Source organism: Balaenoptera borealis (assembly GCF_965194805.1).
Source record: "Balaenoptera borealis genome assembly, chromosome: 9".
Lineage (NCBI taxonomy): Eukaryota > Metazoa > Chordata > Mammalia > Artiodactyla > Balaenopteridae > Balaenoptera > Balaenoptera borealis.
Window position 1 is genome coordinate 29,265,571 of NC_138873.1, and position 17,306 is coordinate 29,282,876.

At 42.1% G+C, this 17,306-nt stretch overlaps 1 protein-coding gene across 5 annotated transcripts in view; it reads left to right on the forward strand.

The window, feature by feature from the left end:
• The window catches only part of SGK1 (serum/glucocorticoid regulated kinase 1), a 109,866-nt gene that overhangs the window by 86,841 nt on the left and 5,719 nt on the right, over positions 1-17,306 (forward strand). Inside the window, exons 1-2 of one of the 5 annotated variants that reach the window (XM_082405714.1) lie at positions 16,212-16,305; positions 16,755-17,245. The exons of 1 other annotated variant lie outside the window; for it this stretch is intronic. In XM_082405714.1, the coding sequence (XP_082261840.1) occupies positions 16,765-17,245 (481 nt within the window). In that variant the 5' untranslated portion in view covers positions 16,212-16,305; positions 16,755-16,764. Of the gene's footprint in view, positions 1-14,371; positions 14,518-16,004; positions 16,306-16,354; positions 17,246-17,306 lie in introns of those variants that run through there. 3 more of the 5 variants (XM_082405716.1, XM_082405712.1, XM_082405713.1) reach the window with 3 other exon arrangements.

Below are 17,306 nucleotides of genomic sequence, written 5' to 3' on the forward strand. Positions count from 1 at the left end.
TCTCAATAAATACTTTTTAAGATTAAAAAAAAAAAAAAAATTAGGGCAGGGAGCGCCGAGCAAACTCATTGGTAAAGTGAGAGTTGATTGAGGTCAATTGATTCTAAGATTCTTTCTTACTCTGAAACTCCTTTATTCTATGAAGGTGTAAATTGACAACAAAAAGAAAATGCAAAAGGATTTAGAAAAAAAAATGGTTTAGGGTGGGCTGGGGCCTTTGGAATAGACTTCAATGAACAGTGTATCTCGGAGAACTCTGACCTTTTTTCCTCAGAAGCACGTGGCAATCAGCTCTTTCCACTGATTAAAATTTTGGCACTTAGAGGAAAATTTTACATTGATAGTTCAGCTGCACTGTTCTTATAGGTATTAAATTATATAACACACTTGAGTTTTCAAATTGTTCACCCATACCTAATCTCATCAGATCTTTCCAATCAAGCCCTGAGGGATTAACTAAATGGGTGTTAACCCTGAGGACACTTAAAGGAAGTTAAGTGGTTTGCCCAGAGCTAAATATTTAGTCATAAATTCTAAAACACAGAGCTGAAAACTCAAATCTCCTGGAAACTCTTCTGGTTCTCTTTCTACGGCTTCAAAAAGGTAAGAGGGGAGCTTTGTAATGAAAGTAGCTTGAATGTCGACACAAGTGTCTGGGGAAATAGCAGTAAGTCAAGGAGGAGATTCCAACTGACTTGTGATCTTGCCATTGGGTGAGGCAGTTGGGAAGAGGAGGAAATTAAGGTAGATACAAAGTTTGTTTTACAGAAATTAGATATAGTGTATCTCTTTCTGCCCTGCACTCTGCTAGGTTCTATGGACAAGGAAGCAACAGTTTTCTCCCTGGAAAGCTTAGGTAGACAAACTGGACAGACATAGGTGAACTTTGAATAAAATAGTGTAAATACAAGTTAAAATCATGATCGCTACCTACAGATATGTAGGATTGGTTTTTAAAGGATTGGTTTTTAAAACAGAGAGGCAGATTATTTTAATGGTTAAAAGCAAAGCTTTTGGTATCAGAAAAACCTACACTTGCATTCTGTTGGGTTTTTAAAAATTTTTTTTATTGAAGTATAGTTGATTTACAATATGTAACTTACAATATGTAAGTTTCAGGTATATAGCACAGCAATTCAGTTTTATATATACACATTCTTTTTCAGATTCTTTTCCCTTATAGATTATGACATAATATTGAGTATAGTTCCCTCTGCTATACAGTAGGTCCTTGTGCATTCTGGTTTTGCCGTTACTAGCTATGTGGCATCACACAACCAATGTTTATCTCTTTAAGCCTCAGATCTTAAGAATGTATAAGGGTATTGTAACAGTTTTGCATAGAGTCATTATGAGGATTAATTGAGAAATTGCATAAAAAGCACTAAAACATAGTGTCTGCCACTTAGTATAATCATTCAGTGTTGGCTATTATAATAGATGCCCTAAACTGTGGAAGTTACACAGAGGAACATGTTCATTTCTGCTTATCGGTATGTCCTTAGCATCACTGAAGTGCCTGGCTTTAGAACATGCAGGAGAGCCATTCCTTATAAAACGTTCATGAGGATATTTGAACATAGTCTAAGAAAGAACTTTACTGATCGATGCTGGTTGACAATGGTAGAGATAGCCGTGGAAGTAGAGGTGAGTCCAGTGAAAAATTAAAGTGAAAGCTCAATAAATGTTTATCAGGAATACTGTAGGGACGTTCACAGTCCCTAAGATCCTTTTAACATCAATAGAATCTGTTCACAATAATATGAACAGCATGAAATGAGGCCGTCAGTGCTGTTCAAATAAAAACTCCAACTTTCATATATATATACAATAGTTTCAAACTTTAAAACAAAGAGAAAAGGAGCTTTTAGTGTGCTGGCTGTGACTTCTCCTGTCCTTCGCACACATGACACAAGAATACAGTAGAACTAAAGTGAGTAGTGGTTGGGTTATTTTTGGAAATGGCAATGGGTCTACAATGGTCCAAACACATGCCCTCACCCAGTCTCGTTGTGAAATAAATGATCAGAAAGCAGGCTGTGAAAATCAGAAAGAATTGCTCTGTGAGGAAAAATAATTGGCTCTTATAGGAAAGACAATGTTAGACCCAGCAGCACCATGTTCTGACAAGACTACTTGTGTTAGAAACTTTTACTATTATTCCTGGAAGTACTTTAGCTATGGCTGGTGTATTTGTTCCTCTCTGACGTCTTTATATAAATGTACTTTCTAGTATTTTTCAAATATTAAAATTTTAATATTTTAATAATATTAATGTGGTATATAATGTGTATTATATATAATGTATATATATTCACAATGTGTGTAATATTACGTCTAACCCTCTATACTGTTTTAAGAAAAGAGATGGAAAAGGAATAGCAGTCTTGTCTTGGGGGAATCTTACAAAGTCCCTGTCAACCTTACAGAAACTGATGATCTTAAATAATGACAGTCCTAAGAAAAGAATATGGAAAGTGGAAAGAGACAGAAAGAAGGATGCAGAGAAGAGTGGCAAGTGGGGCTTAGACAGAAACTATGTACATTGGGCTCCTTTCTGCTCTTTGGTTATTTGTTCCTATTATAAAAGGAAAAGTCAGAAGGCAGTGGGCCATCGGTGATGCTTACGAGAGCAGCTTGTAGATATAAAAGTACAGTATTTACAAGGTGGTAAAGAGAAAACAGAAAATGCTTTTGCTTTTTAAAAGTAAACTCAAGACTTGTTAAATAGAACTTGCCAAACTGGATTTATGTTGGTACATAAAAAGATATATAAACAACATGATTTGAAGAATGAATTTCAGATAGGTCTCTCATGATGATCTATGTTTGTATACTAAGGCTTTAGATTCTTAAGCAATAGTTTGTGAATTGTGAAATAGAATCATTGTAGATAACTAACGATAGTAATACTCTTATTTCTTTGGAATATTCGTTTGCTCTAAATGAGGATAGACTACAAGGCAATTTGAAACATAGAGTTTTATAAACAAATAACATTATAGTAACTTCTCTAAGTGACCATATTTATTTAGCGTAGAAAGGGAGGTATTATTCATGATTCCTATCTTTTGCTCACATCTGTTTAGTTTCTTCTCTGTAATTTTCTTGTGGTCTTAAAAAAAGCTTATTTTTATTCTTTTAGCGGTCATTTATATTTTTTGTGAAATGGTGATTGTGAAACAAAATAGAAAAATAAATAACAGAAGTAGTTAATATATCTGAAACTTCTGACCAAACCATCAGTTCGTGTGTGTGTGTGTGTGTGTGTGTGTGTGTGTGTGAGACAACTAATCTTGTTAAAAGGATTCTATAATCCCAACTCAGAAACAAATAGTACTATGAAAAACGACTGATGGGATGACCATATGCTTTTAGAAAATTACGCTCTAATGGCTAATCATAGAAGTTCTGATCAAGGAAATAATAATAAAAACAAAAATAAATTTACTCCTATTAACTAGTCTAGAATAAACATCTCCCACTGAAATGTGTCATCTGAGCAAAAGATCGAAGCTTTTAATGTTCATCTTAGGGTTTTAAGCTGAGAAATATAAATAAGCAGGAGAAATTACAGTGGGCCCAGCAAAGAGATTTATTCATCGAATACACCCAATATTTATGGAATATCGATTAGAGCAAGGCGTATGTTAGGAAGTGAGGAAAGACAATTGCACAAAATAATCCTGCTTTTCAATGTCTCAAGTTACTAGAAAAATATAAACATGTGCACAGATTCCTAAAATCCCTGCTCAGCTGAAGGTGTTGTTGCTAGAGGTGACGAGACCAGTGAGGTTATTGGTGGTCTTCACTGTTGGGAATGAGCTTTCAAACTTCAAGAAAAGCTGTGGGGAAGTGGGATTGCTGCCATAGCTCCTGCAATTCTAAGAATAGCCAATTACAGAGGCATAATGGACACCTCCCAAAGTAGCATATTAAGAAGTCAGGGCTTTTTTAGGCATCAGAAGTCCTAAGGTGTCATATCCTGACATCTGGGGTATTTGGCTACTTCCTATCGTTGCCAAGTTGTGGTGCCACTGTGTGAAATATGAAATGTGCTTTAGGTGACCCTCTGAATTTCACACAAAAATTGTCTAGTGTCAAGACAATGCCTTCCGTACTTTTACACAATATTTTCAAATACATTAAGTGGATATCAGATAGTGTAGTTAGCGCTTCACAGTAATCTTTCTTTGAAGTTTTGCTTGGTAAACTGATGCAGTGCCTAACTTTCATTGGGTTACTAAGAATAGGTTGTAAATTATTAGCTAAAAAGAGAGTGGGAGGACTAGAAAATTACAGAACCCAAATATTAAAGCCAGCCAGGAAATGTCCTAAAAATAATGAAACATACCCAAATCTACCAAGCACTAAGAAAAAAGCAAATGAAGATGTAGAATCCTCAGGAAATAAAAATGCAAGTGCTTAGTATCAAGTCTGTGGGTTCTTGCATTTTCATATCTCTGTGTGAGATGAAGCTGTGTGTCATACCCTCATGTGATAGATGACACCACAGAGTTACTGATGTAATCACTGAGTTCTCTGATATGATCACAGAAGTGGACAGCTGCAATATGATACCCCCTTTCTGGGACATAGCTGGAGGCCAGTAGTGAAGGAAAATCCTCTCCGTGTGCAGAACTTAAGAGCAGTGTACCTGGTTGCTCATTTTTGCTTGGAAGGAGGCATGGGATTATAATAATAATAATAATAATATATAATATATATATAATAATAAAATTAATATATATAATAAAATAATATTTTTAATTTATTTATTTATTATTTATTTATATAATAATATATAAAATAAAATAAAATAAAATTAATATATATAATAATAATTCATGGGCAAGAAGAACAGTAGGCATCCTGCAAGAACTTTGCACCCTCTTCTAGGGAAAGGATTAGTAGGTTTTTGGTTGTAAGCAGGATAGTTGTATCATTTTAGGTGGAAGTATGACCTTGTCATTGTCCTTTTATGGAGATTAAGTGAGATTTAAGGAGATGCATTTGGGTCCAAATTGACAAGGGCTGGTCTTGTGATAGTTAATTTTATGTATCAATTTGACTGGGCCATAGTTTCCAGATATGTGGTCAAACACTTCTAGGTGTTTCTGTGAGAGTGTTTCTTGTGTGAGATTAACATTTAAATCAGCGGGCTTTGAGTAAATCAGATTGTCATCCAGAATGCTGGTGGGTCTCATCCAATCAGCTGAAAGCCTTAATAGAACAAAAACTGACCTCCCCCCAAGCAAGAAGGAATTCTGCAGCCAGCAGAGAGCCTTCGGGCTTGAACTAGAGCCACTGCTATTGCCTGAGTCTTCAGCCTGCTGACCCACCCTGCAGATCTGCAGATTTTGGACTTGACAGCCTCCATAATCTTGTGAGCCAATTACTGAAAATCAATCTCTCTCTCTCCCTCTCTCTCTCTCTCTCTCTGCCCATATACTATTGGTTCTCTTTCTCTGGCGAACTAATACACGTGTACTTGCATATAATCACAGAGGTATGACATTGCAATTTACCCACCGACTTGGTACTAAGCCTTTGCACCACTTGGCACACGGCAAGTGGCTCTTGCCACTTCTGACAACCTAGTGGTCATTCTGCTATGGCTTTAAATCTCCTTTGTCCAGGGTGGCACTGCACACTACGGGCCCTTTTATCAAGACTTTATCATTGTGTAGAGAAGGATATTTTAAAAAGATATAGTGTAGAAGGGTTTTGGACTAAACGTTCATTCAGGTTTTCTGGCAATATGAAAGTTATGGAAAAACTTTATATATATGATTACAAGATAGAAAGAAAGGATTCTGTGAGGTGCCTGTGTTATCCTCCATGTTCTCAGGCTGGAAGTGAGGTTCTGGAGCTGTTGGAGAAAGTTGATTGAATGACAAAAGTCAAACGGGTTATGACGGCATTCTTTTCTATACACCAAATTCATGCGGTATCATTAATGAAGAGGGTTTTCCCTCCCTTTATTCCAACATATCTGCAGATACAGTGTGACATTTTGCTACCATCATCTACCGAGGGTACCTCTACTTTTAGAGATTATGCAGGGCAATCACAGAAGGCCAGGAAGAGACCCTGAGAGCACCACGCTGCCTCTCTGACTGGCCTATGCTTGTTATCTCTTTCTTTAAAGAACAGTTCTTAGTCAACTGCCAAGGCTCATGAATATGATCAGTACAGCCCCTAAAACACCTGGGGAGGTTCATAATGGGAACAGATCAGAAGGCTTTTAGATGAAAACAGAAGTAAAGTATCATGAAACCTAATGTGACTCTCATTTGTAAATTCTATCTTTATAGACAGCAAAGAATTTTGGAGCAAAGGAGAATTTGAGGGGCAATGTAAGGAAAGAAAAAGGAGGATACATTTTTCTGACTCGTTGCAAGATTCATCTGTGGTCCTTGGAACAAGAGGCTAAATTGACATTTTCCCAGCCTGGGCAGATGAAAACCTAGATGGCTACCCTCCCGATGGTTTGATTCTCTGAACTTGACAAACTATCCATTGAATGTTGTCTGTAGAAAAGGGCATCTACTTTAGTTCTCTTGAAAAATGGTTATTCAATATGCTTGTTTAATGATCCCATAGGGCCCAAAGCCTTGATTTCAAAATCTTCATGTACCTCATGTATAAAATCCAGTCCCTCAATTTTCTGAAGCAACTGAGTAGCATAATATAATATGTAATATAATAGTTAAGCCTGAGTGGGGGGTTGTTTGGTTTGATTTTGTCTTGCGTTTTACAGTGAGGTGTCAAGTGACTGCTGGGGAAACATATACCCTTGATTATTTGGTGAAGGGAAAAAAACCTAAATTTGGTTGAGAACAAATCTTATGCCCAACAATATATAAGGGGCATATTATTAAACCATTTCATTTATGAAGCATTTTCTATGGATCAGGTACTCTTTGGGGCACCAGGGATACTCTGGAGAATAAGATAGGTACTATCCCTGGCTCACAGAGACTACTTTTTAGTTGGGGGAGACAAACAACAAGCACTCAAAAAGTCAGCTAATAAAACTAATATGCAAATAACGGAAACAGAATAAGTGACACTGTGTAAGTGATGTTTGATTGGAGCCTGTTAGGCAGGAGGGAAACCTGAATTGTTTGTGTTATCTGGTCTTCAGGGAACTCAAGGTCCAGGGAGTCACCTGAGATTTAAAATAGTAGCACAAAGTCCCTGACAATGGAGGGAGGGGAGAGACATGCAAAGGATTAGCTGAATGTAGAGCATTATTATAGGAAGTCACATGAGGGGCTTCTGGGCCTTCAGAAGTTCCTTTTCAGATTTATCTTTTCCCAGATATCACAGAACTGTACAATCAATATTAGAGCTGCAAGAGAACTTCTAGCACATTCACTTGAGAAATGAATAATCTAAAGGGTTCAACATGCCCAAGTCTGTATTTTAATGGCATTAAGGCATAGCAGGGCCTTAGGAAAAGTAGAAATATCTGTAAGCTTACCTTTGCTTTTGGGAAAGCGCTGTTCAATTTAACAAAATAAATTCAGACTTTGCCCTCCCTGAGTTTAGCAACACTGTCCATCTTGGGCATCCTTGTTAGACCCAGGACTTAGCACGGTGTCTGGCACAAAAAAGGTGTTCTGTGGAGGCCTGAAGGATTAAAAATAATAGGCCACCATCAGTTGGTGCTTGTACCTCTTTCTGTAACTGAAGGATAAGCTAAACGACCTAGAACAAGCATCTTCTGTGCTGCTGGCTTTCTCTGACCTGCTTTCAATGATTCTACCCTCTCAACAGGCCCATATTTACATTCTATTATTTCCCATTCACCTTGAGCAATTAAAAACTCCTCTGGTTTAGCTTTTGGCTTACTTTCTGCTTTTTCACCTTAAATTTAACTTTTACTTCAAACACTTGGTAAACAAGCACTTATTCTGTTATCATGGCATTTAGTTCTTTACTGCCTGTTCTGGAACATTGTCTGTGTGGAGACCAAGAGAGGAGGGGGGAGTTTGAAACACGAAGAGGATCACCTTTTCAGGCCTTTAAAGGAATTCCCATCCAACTAGTCTGACCTTGACCCAGCAGATTAAGTGGCCCACACTGTTTCTGCTCTTTAAACACAGCACATAACCGTTATTATTTTGATTTGTTGGAGCCCTTTGCATTACATGATGTGTTCTGTTTGTGGCTGAGATATGTGTGGAGTGGGTTAAGGAACATAGACACATTATATTTTCTTTTTTCTTCTTTTTTTTTTTTTAAGATATGTCATATTTTCTATGTGAGATTCCAACTTGAGTCAGCACTTTAAATTCTTAATTTCAATTACTTTTCGCAATTTACATTAAGTATTAGTATCCCCATTATACAGATTAAGAGATAAAGATTTAGAGAACACCTTGTCCAAGTTCTCACAGGTAATGAGCCTCAGTTGTAGCTGACTTAAGTGTACTGCAAAGATCTCTATCCTCAGCACATTACTGTCACTGCCGAGCTTGCTGTGGGAGGTGACATAAAAATTTTTTTAAAAGTTGCTTTACATAAAAATGATGCCATTCAACCTTTTGCCAGCCACCCGTCCCTCCTGGTTTTCCCACTACTAGTTACTATGACATTTATCTTATTTCGTTGCTGCAATTTGTAGGCAGGCTTTACAGGAAACAGTCCGTAAGGGTGGCCTGAGCTTCTGTTGCTTCTTGCTAAATTAATTACAGGGTTAGAAATGGAGTCGACTGGGGAGAGATTTATTTACCCTGAGTAAATGAAAGCTTTCGGGTTTCACTTTAGTCTGCCAAAAGATGTCCGCCGGAAATCCAGGCTCCTTATTTACTATCGGCACTTTGTAAATAAAGTTGGGGTGAAAGAGAGCCCTTTATATTGTTTTCATGTCTATTACAACTTTAATACGTGTGTCCCAAGAAGAATTCGGCCTGCAAAGAAATTCCAAGCCCTGTGCTGCCTGAATTCTGAGCTGGGCTGCGAGGCACATCGGCAAAGTAGGTGCGTACGAGGGTTCATCCTGGGCAGAGAAAAGGGAGTAAAGCCCAAAGCCCTCTGACCTGATCCTTGCGACAACACCTGACATTTTATCATTACAAATTAATTTTTTAAGTCAACCAAGGCCTTTTTTTTTTTTTTTTAATAGATTTCTGTTTACTACATGGGGCATTCCTATTTTTTTTTTTTTTTTTTTTTTTATGGCTGTGTTGGGTCTTCGTCTCTGTGCGAGGGCTTTCTCTAGCTGCGGCAAGCGGGGGCCACTCTTCATCACGGTGCGCGGGCCTCTCACTATCGCGGCCTCTCTTGTTGCGGGGCACAGGCTCCAGATGCGCAGGCTCAGTAGTTGTGGCTCACGGGCCTAGTTGCTCCGCGGCATGTGGGATCCTCCCAGACCAGGGCTCGAACCCGTGTCCCCTGCACTGGCAGGCAGACTCTCAACCACTGCGCCACCAGGGAAGGGAAGCCCCTCAACCAAGGCCTTTTAAAATGCAAATGCCTAGCAATAAATGCCCAATAATAAAGCTATGTCAATGATATATAAGGCTCTCAGAAAGGACTGATAAAGTTAACCCTGTTCCCTCATCATCAGCCAATCAGAGAACTGTGCACGATCTCCTACCCTGCGACACGTGCCTCCCACCTGGCTTTTAAAAATGCTTTGCTGAAACCCTTCGAGGAGTTCGAGGCTTTTCAGGGCATGAGCTACCTCGTCTTCTTGCATGACCTTGCAATAAACCTTTCTCTGCTCCAAAAAAAACCGAAGTAATGATAATAATAAAATATAAAGCTTTCAGTAAGGCCATAGTCCTCTTGAATTTAGAAAGTCACAGATAATATTGAATTTTGATTTCAAAAATTGTCCAATTTATTCTTGAATTATTTTTCATAATCATACAGAAAATACCTTGGATGTCATTTTCCAGGTCAATCCTGAGAGCCAAATATAAAGCTGTCAGATATGTGCTATTCCTTATCCTTCATACTGTATTCTAATTGACAGTCATTTTTTATTTTTATTTCTTGTTCATTGGATTATGCTACATCAGACATTGACAGCATTATAAAGATGGGGATAAGGTGAGTTTTCAACCCAACATAGACCCGTTGGTTTGTTCTAGATTCCCATTCCTCCCATGTCAAGAGCTGCCTCTGGCCTCCCTTCTTTAATTTATTTCCTGATTAAAATTAAAAATTTACTACAAAACCATGTCCGCATCCTACCACCAACTGCCCTGTGGCCTGACTTTCCGGAAGGGATGGGCATAGAACATGGTGTTATCACCTCTGACAGATTGCTAATCCCTATGCTGGATTAAAACTATGGTTGTCTAAACTTTTATCCATCTTCCAACTACATAAATTTCCCCATTCCAACTTCCAACATTTCCTTATGTGTTTGTGTGTGTAAATTTGTTCATTTTCAATGAGGTAGGGGTAGTGTAAAAAAAAAAAATGCAAATATCCTTTGAAGGAATCATAGCTGAGTGATCAATCACATTTGGTTTGAATTAACTTTTCAAAACACATTGGAATGTTTTCCTTCTTAAAAGGGATTTTCCTTGGTGGTTTTTAGATGTCTTCACAATAGGGCTCAGTCTACCTTTGTAGGTAATTCCCCACCTGCCTCTCACCAGGTGAGATCATGTTTACCACTGTATCTCCTGCATCTAGTGCAATGTCTGATGCATAGTTCTAGAAGAATCTGTGGATGAATGAATGAATGAGTTCCACCGTGCCTAGAGCTGTATCAGACACAGAGGTGCCTATGCAGGCTAATAATCAGCAGTCCTTCAAACGGGTATGTTTTCTAAGACATTATTAATTCCATATTTATTGGGGTGGTGGGCAGTGAGAGGAAGAGAGGAGAGGCAGATTTGTGTCAGCTAAGATTTTTTTTTAAAAATATTTATTTATTTATTTGTGTCGGGTCTTAGTTGTGGCATGCGGGATCTTTAGTTGCGGCATGCTAACTTCTTAATTGAGGCACGTGGGATCTAGTTCCCTGACCAGGGATCAAACCCAGGCCCCCTGCATTGGGATCACAGAGTCTTAGCCACTGGACCACCAGGGAAGTCCCTAAGATCTTTTTTATTTCACTTGAAAGTGCTGTTATCCACTTCAGCAGTAGCAGCAAGAGAGCCATGTACATTTGCTTGTGTGTAAGGTCTGAGTAAGGACCATATTTCCAAATTATTCCAGAGATACTACATAGCACCTTAAAATTTGGTGCTCATACTATTTCCTCTGCCTAGAATGACTTTCCCTCTTTTGTACCTAGCTGGTCTTTCCAGGATCAGGCCAAATATCTTTTGTGTGTGGAGACTTTCCTCAACAATTCCAAGTCTGGGGACTTCCCTGGTGGCGCAGTGGATAAGACTCCATGCTCCCAATGCAGGGGGCCCAGGTTCGATCCCTCGTCATGGAACTAGATCCCACACGCATGCCATAACTAAGGAGCCCGCCGGTCGCAACTAAGACCCAGGGCAACCAAATAAAAAAATAAATATTAAAAAAAAAAAATTCCAAGTCTGCTGCCTCTCCCCAGTAGAAAATTCCCCTCTCTGTTGTTCTATGGCAGATTGCTCAGACCTTTGTTTTAACACTCATCATGTTGTACCATAATTCACGTGTGTGTCTCCCTACTTAGAATGAGTGCTTCTGTGAAGTCAGATAACCGGATTACTCATTTGTGTCCTTTGATCTTAATATTTGTACTTACTTGATAAATACTTGTTAAATACTTGCACGAATGAATAAATGGAAGGGAGGGGAGGGAGTGGGGCAGGAAGGAAGGAGGGAAGGAATGAAGGTTTTATCAGTTCAACATCTCCTGCGATGATTAGCTAACAGCAGGGCTTTGGGGCAGTTAGCATTAGTGGGAAGGAGGATGGGAGGCAATATTTCAGAGTTGGGGGACCAGAGAGTATGCCACTGCCATGGGTGGGAAGTGGGAGAGGCATAGGAGTCAACTTCAGTGACAAAGAAAGGTTACTTGAAGGAGATAAATCTGGTCCTAAAAGTAAGTTTTGTTACCTCACAATTTTGCCTATCATCTGCCCAACTCAGAAGAAAAATAACAATAATTGCTTAATCCTTAATAATGAAAAAATGCTGTTAGAGAAAACAACATAAGGTCTGCCGAGTAGACAGCTACATGTAGATTATTTAACAAAACCCTATTCCAAGATTCTTACAGTGTATAGTCTTGCTTATTCAACACCACTGCCTTGGGAAAAAAATAAGCCCTGTGTAAATAAAGCATGTAGTTTTGTGGGTTTTAATAACTCAACACTATTATTCTAGATAATGTGTTCTCTTAGTTATCTGCTGTATCACATTCCTAACTCCTTTATGCATGTCAATTTTGACAATTATGAATAGGGAAGGTAATAGTCACTATAGAACCTGTGTTCTATAAATAGACATTTAACCACCATTGCTAGTTACTGATCTATAACAGCTATCCTGAATTAGCTCATTTATCATCATCATTTTCAATTTGATGAATACTGTAAAAAAAAAAACATGCACTTGGTGACAACCTTCAACAAAAACTGATCCATTTTGTTGCCCTCTAGAGTAATAATTATGTTTTCTGGCATTTCTATGTACTTTCTTTGGAGATGCTCCAGGGAAAAGATTTTCTGTGCATTAAGCAATAAAACAATAAGTATGGCAACCTAAACGGTGCAGCACAGGATTGTTATAGAATTTATGACAGTTTGAGCAATACAAAATAATCATATTGCCCTGTTATCAATGGAAGACATTTTATCTAAGGAATGAAGACTAACACAGCTGACACATTAAAAAAGTAGCCCAAGAGGGGAACTTAATTATTTTGCATGTTTGTCAATCGCAGATGTATTAAAATGGGGAAAAAAATACCATGATATTTTTTTTAAATCCCTAAGATTTATATGCTTTCATATTTAGGCTTCTGAAAAGAAGATAAATCATTTTAGAAATCGATGTTAATATTCTGAAACTTGCTTGTCAAACCCTGATCTCATTTTATATTGACATGAAAACATTTTAACAGTAAAAAAAAAAAGTTAAGTCCTTATTTTTCAAAATATTTTCTCTAATATGTTGAGAAGTACCAGGAATTTGTTTTCTGCGCCTTTAAAATTAAACGGAAAGAATCGTATCTTAGTAAAGCTTTCAGGTGGTAGTATTTATAGTTCATCATTAAGGAAACATTTTATTTAATCACTAAGTAGAAAAGCTAAAATAATTTTCGTATTAAAATACACATACATTGGAAACTGTTTTGTTTCAGTGCAAACATTACATCTTGGTGAATAATTCCCATTTGAGAGTTTGATTGCGTTTTCCCAGTATGAGGAATAAATGAGACGATTGGCTTGGGGGAGTGGGGAACTAATTAGCGTATCTCATATCAAGCCGTCTATCTATTTTCTTTGCCCGCACAAGGTATTGTAGAGGAATTATCTGGAACTGATTAAACCCCAGGAGAGAAGTGGGGGAAAATCATACATTCGGGAGTAGTTCTCCCGGAGAACGCGAGCGCCCTCTAGCTCGTATTTACAAGCAGATACTGGTGACGTAACTCGGGCCACTTCGCCACCAGGGTGTAGGAGGGAAGGGGCCGGATTTCTCCCGGTAGGAGCACTCTCTGAACCAAAGAAAGAGGCTGGCGACAGGAAGGAAGAACAGATCAAGCGTTTGAATAGCAGCCACAGGACAACCTAAAGCCTGTGAAGAGTTAGGCGCGCGTCACACACAGTTCCCCCGCGTACCTCCCCCCACCCCATACACCCGCCGCCGTGTGTCACCTTCCTGTTCGGAAGTCTTAGTAGGTTGCTGGGACAGAACAGGGGGCTCCTGCTCCACCCATCAGGTATCCGGTTGGAAGAAAAGCCAGTCTCAACAACTTGATTCTCTCCGTTAAATGATAAGTTTAGCAGACCATCCGTCTCCAACGGCTGCACATTAGTGTAGGGGGAGGAGGGAGCACAGCAGACGATACTTTTCTGTTCCAACCACAAATCATATGGTTGTGCCTCTTCTCTGTTCCACTTAGAGCCCTCTAACTTAAATTCCACGTTCCTCCTGGAATGCGAGCAGAGCCTCTTTGAGAAAATGAACTCTGTGCATGTGTTTTGAATTTTTTCTGGACTGATTTGTGATGATAATCAGTCAAGTTACATTTCTTGTGTGTCTTGCTGGGGGTGTAATAAACCCAGGGCACTGATGACTGTAATTTTCTAGATGATGTTGCAACGAAGGGAATAAATGGCCCAGTGTTGAACTTTGCAGCTTGCTCCCTTCCTGTATGTAAATTGCCTTTATATAAAGTGGGGTTCATAACAGAGCTGAGACAGCCGCCTCTGACTCGTGCTCCCTTGTCATCTCAGCTTCCAGCCCTATCAGGCACATAGCAGGGAGGCTACTCCAGCCATAACTAAGCTCTACCTCCAGCCTCCAGAAAGGAATCCCCAAGCTTCATATCCTAGGCAACCTGAAGAATGAAAGAGGAGGCTATAAAATCCCCTTTGAAAGGTTTGTCTGCTTTTATTAAGATAATTTGGATGAAATGGGTAAAACAAAAATGCTTCAGAGGATTTGGGGTTACTTGGCATGGGGAGGGCACAGGAGGTGAGTCGCTGGAGGTTTCTTAATCTAATGTTTAAAAAACAAACAGGCAGAAATCTTGGTGCAGTTTGGTGTTTCTGGTCATTCTTCAAAAATGTTGCTCTCTCAAAAGGGGAAGGAACCGGGTGGGAGCAGGGCTGGCCTAGGCTAGTTGAAGTGGAGCGTGGGATACGGGGGTACTGGCAATAACAAAGTCATGTTATATGAAGAATCCATGAAAGAGGAAGCAGAAATGGGCCAGTTACAGTGATTTGGAGTTTCCTAAACCTTGCTTTGGGTTGGAGTGTCAGTTTCAGGGAATAGTAAGTGCTTTTTAAAGAGTGGGTGCTGAGCAAACTTTCCCAGCCAGTCTCCAGCACAGAGGATGTGTGTTCTCTTCTGCCAGTTTGAGGCTGCTGTAAAGCAGTTGAGGCTACAGATCACGTTAAGGCAAATAAGGTGGTTGGTTTGCGAAACAAATTCCTGCCCAGCACCAAAGAAAAACCGCTTCGCATGTATTCTTGGTTTGACAGTTAGTAGCTCGGAGTGTGTCAGATCCAGTAGGCACCCTTAAATGGCAGGGCCACTGGCAGCAAGGGGTCATGGCAGGGCAGGCACCGCAGACATCCCTGACAAGCGCCAGGTACCCGGCCCTGCAAACTTAGTAACTGGCAGCCCTCTCCCCGCTCCTGGCCCAGTGGGTGTGCTCGTGGCTTCCCCGCCGGCGCTGGCGCGAGTCCTCCCACCGGCGGTCCGACTGCAGCTCCCGGGCATCTCCCAGCGGCGGGGTTACTGGAAGGCACCGCTCCGCTGCTCTGCAGAGCTTCCCTCCCTCCCTCCCTTACTTTCTGGAGCGGAGGAGGCTCCCGGCTAATCTTTCAGGAGTTAACGAGTCACAAGTTATCTGGGACTTGAGGGAAAGAGCGAGGTGGTAAACATGTTAGAAGACTGCGGGGTCAGCCCTGAATTAAACCGGAGGAGGGGTAGGGAAGACGAGCACAAACTAAGAGATTTGAAGACAATGGGATGCGACCTTGCGGAGTTTTCAGGTCGGGGAGCGGGAGAGGGAACCTCGGGAGTCAACCATGCCTGGGATGCCGACTCCGCACCGCCCCAGGGTCACGCCAGGTCTGTCCCCTAACTTGCCACCTCCTCACGTGTTTTTGGCATGGCGGGGATTAAAAAGGCAAGGGGAAAAATTACATGCGGAAAGGACAGAATGTTCCCAAAGATTACTTTAGGGAAAAAAAAAAAAAAAGTGAAATGCAGATTTTTTTTTTTTTTTCCTTTAGTGCAGAGACGAATTTTATTTCCGCCCCCTCCCCTCCACATTCCTGACCTCTCTCCCTCCCCCTTCCCTCTTTCTTTCCTTCCTTCCTCCTCTTCCAAGTTCTGGGATTTTTCAGCCTTGCTTGGCTTGGGCCAAAAGCACAAAAAAGGCGTTTTCGGAAGCGGCTCGGCCGTGCACAAGGGCCATTTGTTTGTTTTGGGACTCGGGGCAGGAAATCTTGCCCGGCCTGAGTCACGGCGGCTCCTTCAAGGAAACGTCAGTGTTCTCTGGTCGCCCTTGCCCGCTGCGCGCCCGGCCGCCGCTGCCCATGGGGGAGATGCAGGGCGCGCTGGCCAGGGCCCGGCTCGAGTCCCTGCTTCGGCCCCGCCACAAAAAGAGGGCCGAGGCGCAGAAAAGGAGCGAGTCCTTCTTGCTGACCGGACTGGGTAAGCGCCGCTGCCGGCACGCGGGGGGCTTGTCTCACCAACTCCTCCACTAGTTGCTCGGATTGGGCGAGAGGGGCTGGGTATTTGGGGTAGTCCCAAGGATGGAGAGATGGGGAAGGGGTAGGAGGGCGGCGGGAACCCGGGGACGCGCCGGGCGCTCTGGCCCCACGCTGGGGCCGGAGATAAGGGCGTGCGGGGCCGCCCTCCCCCGGCGCTGCCGCCCTGCGCCCGAGAGATAACCTCAGCTGGTGGTGCGCGGCCGCCCGGCGAGGGCTGCGGAGGCTGCCTTGCGGATTAGGGGAGAGGGTCGGGGTCGGCGCCAGGGCCGGGAGTGAATCCGAGCTGAGAGTTTGAGAAGCCAGAGCGGGCACAGAGCCACCCCGATCGCCTCGCACCCGGCAGAAAGCGCTCTGATTTCCTGATGTGCCGCGACTCTGATTTCCTCGCAGGACGGAATAAATGAGAAAGGTGGAAAATTACCCCGGCCGCTCCCTCCCTCCCCACCCCCTCCGCCGGCGGTTTCCCCCTCTCCGGCCCGGGAGCCGAGCGAGGCCGACAACAGCCCTGCGCCGGGCCCTGCCGGGGCGGTCCCCGCGCCCCCCGCGCCCCCCGCCCCCGCTCCGGGCTGGCCCCTCTCGCCGGGGGCGGAACCGCCCGCCGCCGGCCGCTTTGCCGCCGGGCAAGTCGCGCGGCAGCCGGGGGCGGGGTCGCGACGGGGCCGGGCAGCGCCGCCTCCTCCATGTCTTGTGGGTCCCGCCCTCGCGGCGGCAGAACCTATATAAAGCCGGCGGCGCGGCCGGAGCGCTGCGTTGGCTGAGCCGGTCTCCCGTGTCTGACGACTCCTCGTGCTCCCTCTGTGTGGTGATGACGGTGAAAACCGAGGCTGCTAGGGACACCCTCACTTACTCCAGGATGAGGGGCATGGTGGCAATTCTCATCGGTGAGTGTAGGCACACGACTGGACTTCTAGGTTACGCCAGGTGGAAAGTTTTGAAGGTCCC